This window comes from Chlorocebus sabaeus, chromosome 21 (genome assembly GCF_047675955.1).
Source record: "Chlorocebus sabaeus isolate Y175 chromosome 21, mChlSab1.0.hap1, whole genome shotgun sequence".
In the NCBI taxonomy this organism is placed as follows: Eukaryota; Metazoa; Chordata; class Mammalia; order Primates; family Cercopithecidae; genus Chlorocebus; species Chlorocebus sabaeus.
The window spans coordinates 110,578,120-110,597,699 of NC_132924.1; the positions used below are offsets into that span (position 1 = coordinate 110,578,120).

The following is a 19,580-nucleotide window of genomic DNA, read 5'->3' on the forward strand; positions in this document are numbered from 1 at the left end:
GCAAGTATAGGCAGAAGGCCCAAATACCTCTCTTCTAATACATAGTAGGAACCAAAGGTCCAGACCAAACAGTGCTATGAAATGTCATGCCCATCCAGCTGAATATGTAAGTTTATTGACAATGATGTAAACACCTACTTTTGATGAAGATAATTCCATTTCAAAGAAGGTTTCTAATGTTGCCTGCAATAAAGTGCTAGTACAACATAATGATGTAGATAATTTCTTGGCACTTATTCCTGGTGTTAAATGTGACATAAGCTTTTAACTTTGAGGTCCTAATATGCCCTTGACAATGGAAATGAATATTTGTAAAATTCTCAGATACAGAAAGAACCACTACTGATATTTACTACCAGTGCTTAAGTACTTGGGAGGGAGATAACAAAGACTTGACTGTGGCATTGGAATCTTGGCTACATGGCCAGGATCCCTAAATATATTCAAAAATCAAGATGAAATATTACATGTCTGAAAGGAAAGATTCATAATCGAACCTAAAACTTCAATACTTGAAATGATGATTAAATACACTGGTCCAAATCTCTTTCACAATTTCTACATGATGTTGTCTGTTACACTGTAGGGTGAAGGGCAAGGTCACCATCAACTAGATGCTGGGGACACATTCAGTCATGCAGCCTGGAATTTCTGAGTTGATGAGATACATGTGGAGAATTAATGACAGAAAGATTTTCTAAAATCAGCTGAAGGGGCCCCAAGCCTCTTTCGGGAAATCTAAATGAGTAAACAAATTATACATGGACAACTTCTATGAGATGTGAAATAGGGCGGTCTCAAACAAAGACATCCCTAGCAGCTGACAGCCTGGGGACATCTCTAATTCTGCTTATAGGTGACTCCAGGAGACTGGCAGTGGACCAGTGATTCAGGAAACCCACTCGGTACTAAGAAAGACTGTTTTCCACCAGCGTGAACTAGGAAAAGCCTGTCGTTTTTATCCACGTAAACAGTGCATAAAATCGTGGTTCTGAGTCAATCTGCAAAGATGTTATTTTCAGATTAGCTTACACTTCTGTCCTTGATTCTGTTTAATTCAATCAATGGATTGCTCTTACTAGCAACGGCTACATTTTAACAGTGAAGGGAGAGATGAATATATAAGAAACACACATCCCGTTGAGAATCACACTCTGAAGTTTTCTCTGCTGACTATAGCGTCAGACTAGAAATGACAGCCAGAAATTGAGATGGCTTTATATTCAGGTTTCCACTTTTAATTACTCAAATTCCAAATGGAGAATGTTTGACTTGGCAATAATTCATCAGCAAGAACTTTTAAGGAAAGGTCCGCATTCACCTTTTAGGTTTCCATTTTACTTTGCTAATTCAGACACTTCTGAATAATCAACTTGTATTCCAATTCCCTGAATTTGGGATAGCAGGGAAATCAGGTCAAAAGATATACTAAGAGAAAAACTTGAGGACTAGTGCTCATTTAAGCTGAATTTCCAGTACTTAGAACAGTCTTTGATACATAGTAAGTGTTTAATAGATCATTATTAAATGAAGAGTTGAATGAATGAACTCAAGGATTTTGGTCTGTGGGTGGCTCCTTCCTGGCCTTAGTTCAAAAATCAGGTGCTGAGTTAATACATAGCAAGACTCTGTTTTCAGAACTGAAGCACTGCATTCATGTTAGGATTGAGGCACTCATTTTCCCAGAAGCTGAAAGTTTGCTGATAGTACACAGCTGAGTCCTCCTCCAGAAAGGAAGATACCTCACTCAAGGTTTATCCCCTTCCACGGCAGAGCCTGATCTGTATCCAATAACCCTTGCCTCAATTTAGAAAACTCAAAATGGCTGTCTCAGGTCCAAAGGTCCCTGTGGGAGTCCTCTGTTGTGACTACAGCAAAGCTTAACTCCTCCCTCTTCCCGGTCCCGCTTTTCTTGCCCTGCACAGCTGTGGTTCCCTCTTGGGACATCCCCAATAAAATCCTTGCACACAAAACTCAGTCTCAGAATCTGTTTCCCCAGAAATCCACCCGATGACAAGAACTATGACTGCAAATTCTTTTAAATTTGTCTTTATAAAGAAGTAGGCTGTATACTAGAAAGTGTCCTGGATTAAGAGAGAAAATCTATAATTTCTTATTAAAATCCCATCGCAGCAATGTAACCCTGTGTGAGGCAATCTTAAGTGTCCTTGTGATGATGCATGTGGCCAGTGTATACAACAGCCCTCTGTAAACCATGAAGCCCTATGAAATTATTGGGTGTTATTATTTATTATTAAACAGGATAGTTGTGACTCTGCAATGGCCAACACTGCATGACTCAAACCGTAGCAAGATAAATGAAAGTAATAATTTTATACAAAGATCTTGGAAGAAAGTTTTCAAAGGGAAGTCTAACTACCATCTGAGCTTACATTCCAGAGTAGTCAACCTGCTAAGATAGCAACGGAATGGACTAGGCTGGTCTAGAAATAGCAAGAATTGGCCATAACTTTGAGTATGTGTTACACAAAACAAACCAATGAAAAGGAAAAATATTCTTTTGGGCAGAGACTTAATGATCTACCTGCAATTGATTGCTCTCATAGCCAAAGGCTAAGTTTTAACAGTGAAGGAATGATCAAATATCATCATCAACACTTTAGGCCCATTTCCATGTATGAAATCTAACATTATTAACTTCTGATACACCACAGCACCAGAGCATGTTTTATTTTCTTATAAATAAAGAAAGCCTTTAGGTCATAAACAGAATTAGATGGCAAAGAAATTTATATTAATAATAAGATCATATTTCCACCCAATATTCCCCTGGTATCAGAGTCCTTTAAAATTAGAAAGATATAGAGTAGGCTCACCTATAAACCAAGACAGCCAGAAACTGGCAAGTCAGTGATGAATTCAATGATCCACTTCCAAAGTAAAGTTCAGCAATCCTGCCCAACCCTCTCACTGTCTCTCTCCTCAAGTTATTTCAAACCTTCCTCTTTTTTTCCAGAACACTGATACTATCCATTTCCAACTTTCAACTAGTAAGCTTTCTTCTTCTTTTACTGAGAAAATAAAAGCAATCAGAATAGAACTTCTGTTTCTCCCTAGCACCAAGTACACCAAGCTATCTGTATCTGTACTCACTGCTCTGCCTTCTCTTGCTGTACTTGGGAGAACCTGCCCCACACTCCTGCCCACAACCTTCCAGTGCTCACCAGGTTCCATCTTACCACCTACTCAAAGGCACTGCTGCAGTTGGCCCTCTTCTGAATCAAGTTCTCTGTCTAGTGAATCGGTCCCACTAGCATACACACTTGCTGTACTATCTTACAAATGAAAAAAAAAAATCCTCCTTTGATTCTACTATATTCTTTTCCAGTCATCATCCCATTTCTTTCCTTCATTTTATAGTTAAATACCTTAAAAGAGCAATCTGTGGTGAATTATAGTCATATATCATTTAACGAAAGGGATGTGTTTTAAGGAATGTGTCGTTAGGTGATTTCTGTATCATGGGAACATTATAGAGGGTACTTATGCAAACCGAAATCTAGATAAATTTATTCTATGTATCTACAATAAATTCAAGCATGATACACTACCTACCACACATGTAGGCTATATCGTATAGCCTGTAGTTCCTAGGCTACAAACCTGTACAGCATGCTACTGTACTGAATACTGCAGGCAATTGTAACACAGTGGCATTTGGGCATCTAAAATACCTAAACATAGAAAAGGTGCAGTAAAACTACAGTATTAAAATCTTAAGGGACCACTGTTGTATACACAGTCCATCATTGATCAAGATGGCATTATGCAGCACACATCTGACCTGCACTTGACCCTATTTGCACATGAATCCTCTCTGTGCACCTTCACCTTTTTCACTCCACAATCTCGTGAGGTTACCACTAACTACCCTCTACCCCAATCCAACTACCAATTCTTAGTGTGCGTCTTACTCAACCTCTCTGAAACGCTGACAGCTAGACAGCTTTTATGAGATATTTTTCTTCTCTCGCATTCCAACAAACAAGCTCTCCTGCTGTTTTTGTAGCTAACAATAGGCTCCTCCTTGGTCTTGCTCCTTCTTGGTCTCCTTTGCTGAATCCTCTGCATCTTCCCTACCTCTATTTACCAAGTTGCTGAGGTCAAAACCTCAGAGGCAACTGAATTTGGCACTCTTACGCAATACAGCTAATCCATCATCTCATCCTACCAGCATTACCTCCAAAATGTAGCCAGAATCCAACTGATTCTCTCCAACTCTACTACTTTAACTGCCTCACTCCTATTGCCTATCACCTGGAGTATCATATTAGCCTGGTACCTGCTATCCTATTTCCATCATTGCAACCTGAAAATTTTCTACCTAGTAGCCAAATTTATCTAGATAAATTCAGGCATTATACACTCCTCAAGTAGTTCCAACATCTTCTCATCACACTCTGAATAAAATCCAAAGCCTTCTCCATGGCCTATAAGCCCCCTCCATGTGCTGACCCTTTAAAATAACTTCCTGACTATCTCCATTCAACTAAGCAGGTTCCAGTCACATGGACATCCCTTCTATTCATTAAATAGACTAAGGATGCTTGGCCTTGGAACCTGCCATTTCCTCTGCCCGGGGATACTCTTCTAGAAATCCACATATACATGCACTCTTTTTGTTCTGGTCTCTGTTTAAATGTCACTTCTTCAGAAAGTCTCTTGTTGACCACCTTATCAAAAACAGGATGCCCTGTCACTGTTCTGCTTTACTTTCCTTTACAGCACTTGCCGCCATATTGTATTATTTATTCATTTGTCTGTCTCTCCACTGGAACATAAGTTCCAGGACAAGCACTTTTCCGTATTCTGAAATAGTACTAGAAATAAGGTACGCAGTCAATTAATATTTGTTGAATTTATGAATGGATGATTTATCTGAGGTTGGAGGGAGATCTAAAAACAGAAACTTGCCCAACAAACCCGAGTGTGATAAACTAAGTCAAAGTCAGTTTAAATGTAAGAAGACATTCGAAATGGAATCGTGAAAGACTGAAATACAAATTTTTACTTATGTTATTAAAGATATTTATATGAAAAATAAGAAGTACTACTTGGAGGAAACAGAAAACACAGTGATAAATTAGTATTCAAAATGCCAGCCCCGTAGACAGTTTGAGTTTTCTGTGCCTCAATTGCTTTATATGTGAAATGGGAATAACAATACTATCTATCTATCACACTGAGATGTCGGGTAAATTAAATTACACAATATATGTAGAAAAGATATTTCCTTGCTCACAGCAATAGTACAATGTGTGTTAACATTATTATTATTTTTTAAAATAAAATGATAAATATACAAACAAGAGATGGGAAAAGACAGTAAAAGAAACTAAGCACAAAACTCTGGGTAAATGTCAAATCGTGAAAATAGGAATAAACATAAACACACTTGCAAAAAGGAAAGACAATGCCTTTCAGAGGACAAACTGACATCATTTACCTCCTCAGATAGATTTCAAATTGGAAAGCCTACCTCTACCAAATGGAGGCCTAATCTCTACTGAACAGCCCTGTTGTCAACTTGTTAAACGAGGGGGGAAGATTCCATTTTAGATGAAGCTATTGATAGGAAAAAAAAAAAAATCAGTGTTTTTAGCAAACTCTTGAAGCACAATGTACTTACATGGTTTCTAATACTCATTATGAATGATGTTGGAGCTTTAAAAACTCTACTAAGGAAATATGCTGGTGAAAAAATTTTTAATCCTATGTAATTTCTATAAAACTAAACATTTTTTATATTATAGTCTGTTCTTAAGAAACGACGAGTTTAACTACTGCATTTAGCAGATAAGGAAACAGAAGCCTGAGGAAGACGAATGCATTGCCCAGGTCACACACCTAATTAGTGGTTAGACTGACTTTTCTCATTCTTGCTTATATATTTTATCTTTCTTTCATTATTTAAATGATGTTTGCTAGAAAAAATAGGTATGGAATGTTTCCATAGCCCCATCACAGTTATTATCACATTTTTTTAAAAAAAGAGAAAATTCCAGAAAATCAGGAACGAATTTTTTTTTCTTCCAACCGTTGCTCACAGTAAGGACTCAATAAATGTGCATTGAATAAATTATATCGTAAAGTTGGATTTTCTAGTCTCATCTTTCAATGGCTAACATCTAGTGTGGTATCTGATATACAACTGATACAAATATATCATTATTGAAAGTATAAATGCAAGAATGGTTGAATGGCTCTACCATTTTGGCATAGTTAACAAACTCAATTGAGCTCAAATATGCAAACTAGAAACAATTTTTAAAATCTAGTGATCCACCTCCTCTGCTCATTTTGAAAGTGGGTTAGACTTAGTGACTTACTCCTAAAGAATGGAGTAGGGAAGGGGGAAAAAATTGTAACTTTATGGTGAAGGAACTTGGCAAATATCACCTTTACCAAATGATCAGGTTAACATCACCAGGGATGTCATGTGCATATTGGATAAGTCTAGACATGATGGGACAAAAAGCCTACTTCACCTCTACAGTATTCTCTCCAAAAACCCATCAATCCAGTCTAATTATGAGGAAAACAACAGACAAAGCCAGATTGGAAGATATTCTACAGAAGGTAGTATTCCCCCAAGACCATCAAGGTGAAAGAAGGAAAGAAAGAGAGAGAGAGCAAGCTGAGAAATTGTTACAGATCAGAAGAGACTAGGGAGCTATGACAACTCAATGCAATACGGTATCCTGGATTTGATCCTGGGATAGAAATCCCAAAAGTTTAGTTAACAGTAATGTAGCAGTATCGGTTTCCTTGACAAATGCACCACGGTAATGTAAAGTGTTTAACAATGAGAAAAACTGGGGGAGGAAAGTACAGGAATGCCCTGTATTACCTTTATAACTTATTCATAAATCTAAAATTATTCCAAAATAAAAATTTGTTTCAAAAAATTCAGTGGTGGATAACAGACGGCACACTTCAGAGAATGTATTAGGACTTGCAGAAGGAAATCTGCAGGTAAACGTTCAGATGATCCTATATGGGCATTCAGTATTTACATGCTTCATGGATTTAAGTATCTTGTCATTACAGCAGATGTTTATACGAGTAGACACAATAAAAGTAAACTGAATGATTTAGTTACACTTTCTTCCCATAATCTCTCTGTGATATTTACTAGTATTTTCAATTCTATTTTTGAAAGTAAAGTGGGTTGGGGGAGCTGGTGTGTGCAGTTTGAGGGGAGCTGCCTCAAGCCAGGAAGAGTTCCGCATAGAGGAAGTCAGCCTCTAGGACCTCCGTTGAGTCTGGCTTTATGGACCTGCAGACTGATGAGCACTGTGACAGCAGGGCCTCTCCAACAACAACCTCCACAGGCATCACAGCTACCATTTTCGGAGAGCACGGTAATGTGCCAGACTTCACACCATGGGTTCCATATACAGCATTACATTTAACCCTCAGCACTGAATGGGGTTATAATTATCTTTTCATTTTACAGATGAGGGATCTGATCATCAGAGAAATTAAATGACTTTGTCAAGGTTGCAACTGAGATTCAAACACCAAAATTTCTGACTTTTCTACTAAATCACCAAACAAGGAAATTCCATGAGGGCAAATGCTTAACTAAATACCTAGTTAGGGTACAATCCTAGTATCATTAGTGTTAACCAATTTATTGATATATTATGCATGATATGTTATAAACATCCAGATAATACTGAACTATACTGAGATCATGTATGTGAAAGCATTGTCAAACACTATATTTGATATACAAAATGTTAATTCCCTATCCTTACAGACTACATCTGTTTTCAATTGGCTCCAAGCTCTTTTTTACTGCTTGTGTTTTAGATCCTAGATCTGTGTAAATTATCATGGCAATTTAAAAGTGCAGAATAAACTGGTGCCCAGAGTGAAGTTTAACCAGTCTGCATGGGAATAGAGTTAAATTTGGGGGAATATCAAGTTATCTCAGATTTTTAAAAAATGTATCATATGTCAATGATTCTATTCTGGGGTTAGAAATATAACAGATTTTTAAAAACAGGTTATCCTTTGCCTAGATTATATTATTATAAGCTTTATTAAGGACACACTTGCCACTTGTATACTTCTTTTCTTTTTTTCTTTTTCTTTTTTTTTTTTTTTTTTTTTTTTGAGACAGAGTCTCGCTCTGTCACCTAGGCTGGAGTGCAGTGGCACAACCTCGGCTCACTGCAAGCTCTGCCCCCCGGGTTCACGCCATTCTCCTGCCTCTGAGAGTAGCTGGGACTACAGGCGCCCGCCACCACGCCCAACTAATTTTTTGTATTTTCAGTAGAGACAGGGTTTCACCGTGTTAGCCAGGATGGTCTCGATCTTCTGACATTGCGATCCGCCCGCCTCAGCCTCCCAAAGTGCTGGGATTAGAGGTGCGAGCCACTGCGCCCGGCCCCACTTTGTATACTTCTGTTTATGAGAGTGATTTTCTGATATCATTATTACAGATTTGTTTTAATTTTTAAAATATGGCCACTTTCTCTTTATGCTCTACTTCTTAAGTTGAATAGACTGTCCCCTCTTGCAAACCACAACTATTATCTGAGGGTTGGTAAATTCTGTGCAGTGAGGAAGACTTTTAGTGTCTTACATAAGTCTGAAATTTATCAGCAAGAGCTGAGGGAAAGATTGACAAGGACTAAATTTTTCCAGGATATTATTTTAGAAGGATTGACCCCCAGTGAGATGGGACTAAATGGAAGAGGAATGGGAAATATCTGAAAGAGTATAGTCATCTTTCTCTGTGCTAAAATAAGCAAAGCAATTTAAAGGGCTGCCACCCAATATTATCAGGGAGCCCTGCATTACGGACAGAAGATCGGCTTTGTTACATGACAAACATGTGAGCTTATTATCTAATGTGAACAATGAGCAAGATTCTGCTAAACATGGTGGAGAAGAACCACATTTTGCCTGAAAATATCACTTGGTACACCACCAAGAAACGGAACTAACTTCAAACGCAGTGCCATACTATTGCTCTAGCTCAGACTTTGATGACAATAAATGAATGACCTAAGAGGACTCACTCTCTTCGTTCTGGGATGCAGATCTGAGTACATTCCTAGAGTCCCTTTTATCTAGATGTGTTGTGCAAATTTCACTTAATTAATGCTTCTGAAATCACATTTATTTCGGCATGCACCTCATAGATGGACTTAAACTTGTTTTTCTCTTTATACTCAGTTTGAGCCCTGTCAGCCTTCCCATGAATCTGTATTCTGTTTCAAGCTGGAACCAGGCTAAAGAGCAAAGGTTAGTAGGAGTGAATCCAGAACCTCAAAGGATAAACTTTCCTGAAAAACCACAGGTTAAAAGCACCATCACCACATATTAAAAGTAGAATCACTGCCAGGCGCGGTGGCTCACGCCTGTAATCCCAGCACTTTAGGAGCCCAAGAAGGGTGGATCACGAGGTCAGGAGATCGAGACCATCCTGACTAACATGGTGAAACCCATCTCTACTAAAAATACATAAAAATTAGCCAGGCATGGTGGTGGGCGCCTGTAGTCCCAGCTACCTGGGAGGCTGAGGCAGGAGAATGGCATGAACCCAGGAGGCGGAGCTTGCAGTGAGCCGAGATTGCATCACTACACTCCAGCCTGGGCGACAGAGCAAGACTCCATCTCAAAAAACAAAACAAAAAAAAAGTAGAATGATTGAGTTGGTCACTTTTACTTCTAATTCTTTTATTGTTGTCTTCAAATCCAAATCATTGGAATGAGTTTTTAAATCTTCAGAATAACTCCTTTATTCCCTTTTTGAGGTTTCTTTGTTCTTTGGGGTCCCAAAGACACTGTTGAATTTATTTGGTTTACCTTTATGCCATCACTTTCCCCCATTTGACTTAAGAAGTTTCTTCACATAGAGATTTTATCACATATGCTGAGTAAAGCACTTGCCAGAAAATGTCATCTTCTTGGAAAAACTCAAACCACAATTACCTCCAGCAATGGTGGACAGATAATGCCACAGAAAAGATAAAACAGATAATTGAAAGCTACAGATAAGCTTCAAATCTCATTTCACCTAAAAATTTCAAATGTGTTCCCACTCCAAACTGAATTTCTTCAGAGTTGATGGTAAGTTGCAAAATATTACTTGAGATCTGTTATCTTCTTTTAAGAACTGTTAGCTATTTGTTTGGAAGCTTAAAACAAGAAAGAACATAAAACACTGTTCTTTATGATTAGCAACCTTTAGAAGTCAATTTAACTTACATTGTAGCTACACTTCCCATCACAAAAATATACATCCATCACTTTATGGATCAAATTAGATTATATGCTAGTCTGTCACTTATAAGCTCATTTATCTTAGAAAATATAATATGTTGTTTACAGAAAGAAGAAATCTAGAAGTTTGGGGAATTGCTCCTCCTCCAGCTCAGACTTTCCTATCAAAGGAAATGAGGGTAAAGTATGGAAGTGAGAAGGCTGGGGAGAAACTAAAAGGTATTGATGTCTAAGGAAAACAATGTAAAGGATTGAGGAAGCTGAAGCAGCTGAGAGAATTAAGAAAGAAAATTCACAGCAAATTCTCCAGTAGATTCAGTGATTAGGCTACCAGGGATATGGCTCCTCACCTCATGCCAACTCCAGATTGTAGAACCCCTGTACCCAACCCTGGGATTATCCTTGGACCTCAGAATTTCCATCCACTAAAGCTTACTTTAGATCAGTCTCAAAAACCAAAGCTCAGAAAAGACCATCCCAGGAAGGCTTTCCTACTATTAGTCCTGCCAGTTTTAACTATTTTCATCTTTTAAACAGGTAGTGAGGTCTACACTTAGAGATCATTTGGGGACTGGGTTCATAAGTCTTTGGTTCTACATAAAAGTCATTTCTTTATATCAGCATCATTAGCTATTCCCTTGGACACCAGTTTGCCTTATCTTCTTTGACTTTATTGCAGTTGACTACTGGCCCCTACACTTAGGAAGGAGCCAAGAACCCTAATATCTAACACTCTCATGGTCTTAACTTCTTCTGGTTTATTTTAACCAATTACCTCATAAATTATTATATAAACAGAGATTTAAAGCAGTGATCAGAATGTACCAGAAAGTAAAAAGTGTCCAAAACATACTGATTGACTAGTGAGATGAACTAACAATTAGCTATGTATTCAAAGAAGCATACAGAAAATACAAATGATGAGAAGCAATTCATATGTTGACTCAAGTGTAGGTTTCAAAAATAATGGCATCTCATCATCAATGAATCACTTTATCATCACAACATTCCTGTGGGCCCTTCTCTGGCATTATATAATAGCATAATATCTAGAAGTGCTGAATGTGCCTCTTTGCCACACCTATGTGACGAATGAGGGCAGTGTTTGCTAACGCAGGCTCCAAGAAGAGATTTGTGTTGTCTCAAGAGTTTTCTGGATGGTGCTATACCATTGGTATCACCAACTTTTTGCTTTCATCATTTTAGGCAAATCTGAGACTAAAGTGGCGAATAAGCCAAGAGTTCCTGACTTGGCATCCACAGCAGAATTTTATTCGGCTGCTTTCCTCTTCCAGTTCCCTTTTCCTGTAGCCCATACATTATCACTTGGAGCTCACATGTTACTATGTTTCGCTTCACTTCTCTAACCATGATTTTCAGGCACAAGGATAAATGAATCTACCCATCAAACCAAGGAGGATCAAGAAGCTGAAGAGAGGCTGATCACAAGAAATCAATCCAACTTACAAGCTTCCCGGAGTTTCTCCTTGTCATAGTGGAATCCTTCATAGTCTTGCAAACTGATTTTGTTCACCCGGATCCTCAGACGATCTGGGACAGACTGGGGACTGCAAAACAAGAACCGAGTGATCAGATACAAATGAGAGAGTGGAATTGGTAGCCATGCACCTGAAGGACTAAGGGCAATCTTATCTCTTCATGTTTAGAAGTAAGAGTTCACATTCAAACTGGAAAGGTGGGTTCCTTATCAGAATTGAACAGTGATCTGGAGAACACTTCTCCAGAAACCAAAAGTTGCTGGAATTTAGGTAAGAATATGGAAATATGAGGAAGGAGCCTTTGGAGACCACTTTTATATCGTATTTTCTGTTGATGTTTTAAAACATTTAATAAGATCATGTGCTTGTTACATAATAAATTAGATTCAGCGAACTAAAATAGTGGGAGGTGGACTGGAGCTTTAAGACCCACAGACAGATATGCACATCACAGTAAGACATGGTCAGGGGCAGCCTGACCCTCAGAGATGGAAAAATTATCTTTAAAAAGCAGACCAAGAGTCCAGAAGCCACAGGGCTGAGACTGAAGTAGCTCTACACAGCTCAATAGCCTCTGACAGCACCTCTCAGTCAAAGCGTAATACAATAAACACTGCTTGTGATGGTGGCTCTGAGCATTCCAAAATGAAGAAAAATGTTTAAATATATACAGTGTTCTTTCTTTAGGAAGATAATGAAATGTGTAACTCATTTTGAAAGAATTCAATGAATACTGACTCCAGACACATATTAAGCAATAAAATGGTGCAGTACCAAACTTTCTGAACATCTATTCACTCCCTAAATGTCTATAACTCGACTCCTTGATTTTCTTAAGCAATACTTTGAAAGTGGTTTAATCTTAGGCATTAGTTGAGTGAAATAATCTGGTTTTCATCACCACCACGATGGATCAATACATTTCTTCAATATATTAATATAACACAATACCTACTTGTCTTTGAATACTACCTTATACTGGGATTTCACTGGTTGAGAGAATTTTCTCATACAGAGGCTTGTTTCTCTTTTTTTATATATTAAATGGTGATAAAAGTCACCACTGACTAAAGTCACTGACTAAAGTAGAAAGAATGGCATTATTCTTTAATTTTTCCTGTAAAGGAGGAAAAGGAAGGAAAGAAGGAAACAGAGAGAAATAAAAAAGAGAGAGAAAGAGGGAGGGAGAGAGGAAGGGAGAGAATGAGGGAGGGAAGAAAGGAAAACAGGAAAGTTAAGAATAGATGAAAGGAGGGAGTACTGTGTCTACAATATTAGGACACCCCTCTCCACTTCAAACACACATACACAGAAACACAGACACACACCCATTTAATTTCAGTAAAACTCTGGAAGAGGGAGTAAAAAAATCTCATTCTCTTGTCTAAAGCCTCATTTTAGTGCAAAGTATAGTAACTCCCTCCATATGGAATCCTACTTTACTCACCCAAAATAACACATACATAGCAAACTATAGATACATATGTGCACACTCACACATGGTACATTCTCTCTCTCTCTCACACACACACACATACACACAGTGAGAGAGAGATTTAAACTGTGGCTATTTAAAAGTGTAGATATACGTGCACAAATTCTAAAGAGAGATGGTAGACAGGTAAAAATGTCTGAGGTTCACTGGCTTAAAAAATCAGTATAAAACTACACAGATGGATATTTCTGGGGGAAATTTGAAAAGACAGATTCAACAGCTATATTGATCCATCACTCAAAGTGTGTTTATTATTTACTTTATATTACCATCGTGCTGGACATCAAAAAGGTATTGACGAATAAAGCCGAAGCATTTAAGTTGGATGGGAGATATAGCTTGACAGTATATTTGTAGATACAGACCTTCAGTTGGCAGAACAGACCTTGAATATAATGAAAACTCACAACATCATTTACAGGTAGGGAAAGTGAGGTTCAGAAAGATGAAGTGATTTTAAGGACACATAGCTGCTAAGCAGCAGTGCTAAATGCAAAGTCTTGGACCCTTCACTCATCAGTTTCATGTTCTTTCTCTGCTCCTCTGAGGAGTTCAGACTCTCGTGTCAATGAATAAATACCAAGAATCCCATGGATTTGACAGCAAAGCTATAAAGTCTGGATTAGCGGAGTCTGATGATCTCTGTGTGCTGCTCAGATTTCTTTCTTTACCAATAAACAATCATCAGGCAGGGTGGTTAAGTAAACCAGAGAACACTGGGCAGAGAGTACAAATGAATGTGTAGGTCTTTATTCATTTAGAGGGAAATATGGCTACAACATGCTGTGAAGTGAAAAAAATCATGAATAATTATATATGGCATAAGCTCCTTCATATCAATTGTGGACTTTAGGAGTTTGTATATGCAACAGAAGTGCATGGAGACATGTCCAACAAGCTGTTGCAAGTTGCTATCTCTGTGTGGTGAAGCCTGGGCATTATTTTATATCAAGTATAATTTTTAAGGAACTAATATCATTTTAAAGGCATGTCCATATGTAAACAAACAATAATGCAGGACAAGAATAAAAATAACGCCTATAGCAAAGAGTGTTAGGAATTAGATGCAAGTAGGGAGGAAAAAATTTATGCAATTAACACCACACAGTGTTCACATTAGATTTTTATCACCAAAAGTGTCTAATAATCCCTTTATTTCCAGGTTCACTCAACTGATCTGCAAAGATTGTAACTAGAAAATATTCTCCTGCACACATAGCAGATAAGAGGGAAGTTGGAACCATGGAATGTAGTGGCCTATCAGACCCCAATAGCAGAAGCTGAGTGGAGGCAGATGTTGAATGAACTCTACCTAAGCAATTTTTTGAGATAACAGTAAATCTAATGGCAGTGGGCTTCAGTCTTCTCTACTGAGCTGGAGGTATCAGGACTAAGACCTCACTTGAGCAGTACTTGCAAATGGGAAACGAGATTTGGAGAATGACTGCTGACCAGTTCCTGGACCCTGCTTCCTAGAGCTCCCCGATTTGGGGCTTACCAGTGTGTATCACCTTTCTCAAAACCCATAAAGTGGCTGCTCCCTGTCCACATGCATCTACCTCCCAGGTTCTCATCTATGCCCTCTGATTCCAACCCATGCACTGTTGTCTCCTGAACCTCTGGCCGCCCACTACTCTACCCTAACTTCCAGGGCGCACACCATGGCATAAAACAGACACTATTATTTCAGTCAAATTTTATAGATCCTAAATGAATTCACATATGTTCTCAGTTCATCTCCAGAATGATCAGCTAAGCAAGACAGAAGAAAACAGAGACTCTCTCTAACCACCGCTTAACACTTTCTCCCATCTACCTTGCTACACATTCGCTCCCTTGCTCTCAGCTCCCATCTTTCCCCAACGACTTGCAACACTTCCCACTTTCCCACTAGCAGCAGCTTACTTAAACCCAGTCTTCTGGGCAGGGTATCTGTTTTCTTTTTTAATCTCCTATTAAAAGATGTCCTAGTTGAGACTCATCAGCAAATGTTAGGGTACTAGACCCTAGGGTCAATAATGGAAAACCTTGAATCATTTGCAACCTTGGTGTAAACAGCAGGTATGGGAGGCAACACAGCAAACTGGTGAGGAGCTCAGGCTCCAAGTCAGATTGCCTAGATTTCAAGTAAAGTTCTCCCAGTTCCTAGTTAATAAGGAAACTCTGAGCTTCAGTTTCCTCCTATGTAAAGTGGAGATGATAACAGTATCCACCTCATAGGCATATAAAGAGAATTAAATGAGCTGATACATGTGATATGCTTAGAAAAATGCCTGGCACATTGTCAGTGCTCAATAGATTTTAGCTATTATCATTATAATAATTACTCTGAAAATTGTTCTCCTAGATAAGATTCTACCTAATAATCAATAGCATTTGCTGCTTCTGCCAGATATTGGAAGATGTTTAGAGCACATAAAGGAACCTCCCTAAACATATCTGACAAGGTGCTGGGCTTCCTCTGGGGGAAGATTGTCTAGCTTGGCTGGGGGCATGACATTTTACACTTCTGGGTCCTCTCCCACCTAGTATTTTTAAAGGCCAACTAAAAACATGAAAACAGACAGCTAGAACATGGGCGAGTGGGGGTAAGTGCACAGAGATTAAATGAAAGCCAAGTCATTCAATTTTGTACCTTTATGTCAAAATATATTAGTGTCCCATTAATGGCTGACTGAAGGCAGAGGATGACAAAGCTGTTCTTTGGAGTCTGTGGAATAGCACTGCCATTAGTTTGCTAAAATTAAATTTTGTCTGGGAAGTTAGTAGAGCACAGGAGAGACAAACAACCTGGGTAAAAATAAATTTGCCTTCCTGCCAACATCTGCCACAAGCTACTGCCATACTGATTAGGCTCAGGATCAGGGGTTCTAAACCTGGCTTCCAGGGAACATCTCAAACTCCCTAGAAGAGATTCAGCACTCTGTGAATTCCCTTTCATATTGGGATAATGGCCTAAACCTGTTGCCTTCTCACTAAGGCAACAGGTTGACGTCACTACCCCAATTCTCTGCAACACTGTGATTGAGATCCTTATGCAGAGTGGAAGTTCATGACTCTGGACTTAATTCCCAAATGTCTCCCATGAACACTTTCTCAAGAACCATAATAAGAGTACTTGTTGAATCACTCGGGTGGGTTTCCAATAACCTCCATGCCACAGCTTCCCTTATCCATGTTATACACACCTTTTACCCTGAGATTTTGGAAGGGAGGTGGACTGACTTTCCATCAAGACAACTCCCTGAACACTCACTGCTATTCAATTTACACCTAAATCTTGCTATTCTCTGCTCTCCTGTAGATGTTGCCATATTTCAACTGTTCCCATGGAGAATTTCAATCCATCAGAGTCATATTCCTTCCTAGTGCCCTCAAATGTCTTCCTCCTTTTGATCAATTTCTTTAGTACACACCATTCCTCTCAGACTGATAAGAGATGCCTCTCATCCAATCTCTGACCCAGGCCTAATCTCTTTATGGATAAAGTGGATGGGCTGTGTTTTGGTTCTCCAGGGTCACTTTCAAACCACAAACTCCATTAACTCATTCTGTCACTGGAAACATGAAGTATATAGGAGTGATATCCTTTAATATTAAGACATAATAGCAAGTGGATGAAGCAAGATGTATGGTCAAAAAACTCAGTTCCAATCTAAATGGTCAGAATGCTAAAGTTACCCTCTTTAAACCATTTTGTGATCTGAAAATGGGACTGATAATGGGAATGTAGTGAGCACTAAATGAGACATATATAAGGCAGTTAGCACCTTCCTGGCAAATAATAAGTGGTCAAAAATAACAATAGTTGTTGTTACTATTATTATCACCCTAGCACTTCTGCAATTTCCACAAGCCTTATATTTTTTATTCAGTTCTAGATAATAACATCATAGCTGAAGCCAGAGTTGCAGCTCTAATTAGCACTTGGTAGACAGCAAACCTCTAATGAGCATCTGTCAACATCAGTAGGGATACAAGATTCAGTGGAATGCGGCTATCCACAGTCTTTTGGATAATAATGCAAGTAGGGAAGGTGAATGTTTGCAATATTTTTTTTTACTTTTTAAAGATATTATGAAATAAATATTAACTCATGTTGAGACAAGATTCTTAAAGTTACATAATCATTCTATATTTTGTACCTTATAAATATCCTGTTTTCATTAACATGTCTTAGATAGTTCATTGTAAGGCTTGCCTCTTGTAACACTCACTATGTAGAAACATTGATTTTTATAAATAATTGTAATTTCACCAGGCATTTGCTACTCATATAGAGTTGCTTTTCTTTCATGAGACAGAAAAGCATAACTCTGTCTGCCTTTCACCCTTTAGCCCCGATTTAATAGTAATAATGAATTACCTTAACTTCTTTCAAGCAATTCTACCTGATCATAATCTAGATATAATGAAGTATGTTTCTAACTAATCTAATAGAATTCATTTGAACTGGCTCTTGTTTTATAAATAGTTTTATTAAAATATGAATTTATAGTATGAATTCACAGTGTGAAAGGCTGTGAATTCACACTATGAATCTCTTCCTCCTCTTGGCATCTCCAGCACCTAGAACAATGCCTAGTCCACATTGCTTACAATAAATGTTTTTGAACAAATGAGTAAATGAATGCAAGGAAATCAAATTCCTCTGCCATCAGACATGGTTCTGATGCTATAGCACAGCTTGGCATTGGAGCATTTCTGAGCTGCTTTCTAACAGTTTCTCCCTTTGTGAAAAAGGCATAACTCTGCTTTGGTGGTCCATTTCTGCCCTTTGATCTCTGGATCAGGAAATAAATTCATGTTGAATTATGCACCCATTTTTTATCTCTAGTAGAATCTACACAAATAAAAAGACAGAAGAACCTACCAAAGGTAGATGTCCCCATCAAAAAATTAAGTAAACCATTTCAGAACTACCCGTTCTTCAATTAAATAACAGTGAACCACAAACATCTATCATCACATTCTTCTATCACCTATCAAGTTGGGCCTTATTTTTTTATTTTAAATTTTTCTGGGTACATAGTAGGTGAATATATTTATGAGGTAGATGAGATATTTTGATACAGGCATGAAATGCATAATAATCACATCATGGAGAATGAGTTATCCATCCCCTCAAGCATTTATCCTTTGTGTTATAAACAATCCAATTACACTTTTTAGTTATTTCAAATCGTACAATTAAGTTATTGACTACAGCCACCCCGTTGTGCTATCAAATAGTAGATCCTATTCATTGTTTCTATTTTTTTTTTTTTTTTTTTGTACCCATGAAACATCTCCATCTCCACCCTCAACTCTTCCCAGCCTCTGGCAACCACCCCTCTATACTCTATGTCCATAAGTTTAATTGTTTTGATTTTTAGATCCCACAAATAGGTAACATGCAATGCTTGTCTTTTTGTGCCTAGCTGATTTCACTTAACATAATGATTGCAAATGACAGGATTTCATTCTTTTTATCACCAAATAGTATTCCATTGTGCATCTGTACTACATTTTCTTTATCCATTCATCTGTTGATGGACACTTAGCTTGCTTCCAAATCTTAGTGATTGCAAACAGTGCTGCAACAAACATGAGTGTGCAGATATCTCTTCAATATACTGATTTTAATATATTGATTCCCTTTCTTTTGGGTATATACCCAGCAGTGGGATTGCTGGAATATATGGTAGCTTTATTTTTGGTTTTTTGAAGAACCTCTAAACTGGTCTCTACAGTGGTTGTACTAACTTACATTCCTACCAACAGTGTAAGAGGGTCCCCTTTTCTCCATATCCTTGAAGCTGAGCCTTATTTAAATATTATTTTTACTCAGTGGCTTCCTTTGGCAACTTGCTGCTAAAATGCTGAAACATATCCCGGTACATATTTGAAGTATCACTGACAATAACCTTTCCAAAAATGTATCCAAGAAGTCCTCTTTACATTGAACAATAAAACTAAATTGAATCAAGGCTTCTGAACAGAGATTTAAAATGAATTTCTGACACCTGCCAAGTTCAGACAGAATCTTAATAATTCAGTTGTCCTCTGCCTGGAGTAGGAAACAATGCCTCGGAAATCTGAAATAAATTGTACAGAAGTTTTTGATTCTTAAACCAAGCATAAACCAAAATCACATTAGCAGCAATCAGTCATGCACTCCCACTGCCCAACATGTTTTCCTGGAGAAAGTACCTTCAGAGGTTATTAATTCTTTCTTGATGGAAGTTGAGTAAGTTCTCAGTCTCTAAGACATCCATTTGTGAGGAGGTAATAGGATATGTTACAGCTTGCAAATTCTTTGAGGCAGCTATTCTTCCAGTCCT

The 19,580-nt window shown here is 38.1% G+C and overlaps 1 protein-coding gene across 2 annotated transcripts in view; it reads right to left on the minus strand.

The window, feature by feature from the left end:
- DGKI (diacylglycerol kinase iota) overlaps positions 1-19,580 on the minus strand; it is a 467,928-nt gene that overhangs the window by 129,418 nt on the left and 318,930 nt on the right. For both annotated transcript variants that reach the window (XM_007983056.3, XM_073009376.1), the window contains exon 21: positions 11,731-11,831. In XM_007983056.3, coding sequence (XP_007981247.3) covers positions 11,731-11,831 — 101 coding nt within the window. The remainder of the gene's footprint in view (positions 1-11,730; positions 11,832-19,580) is intronic.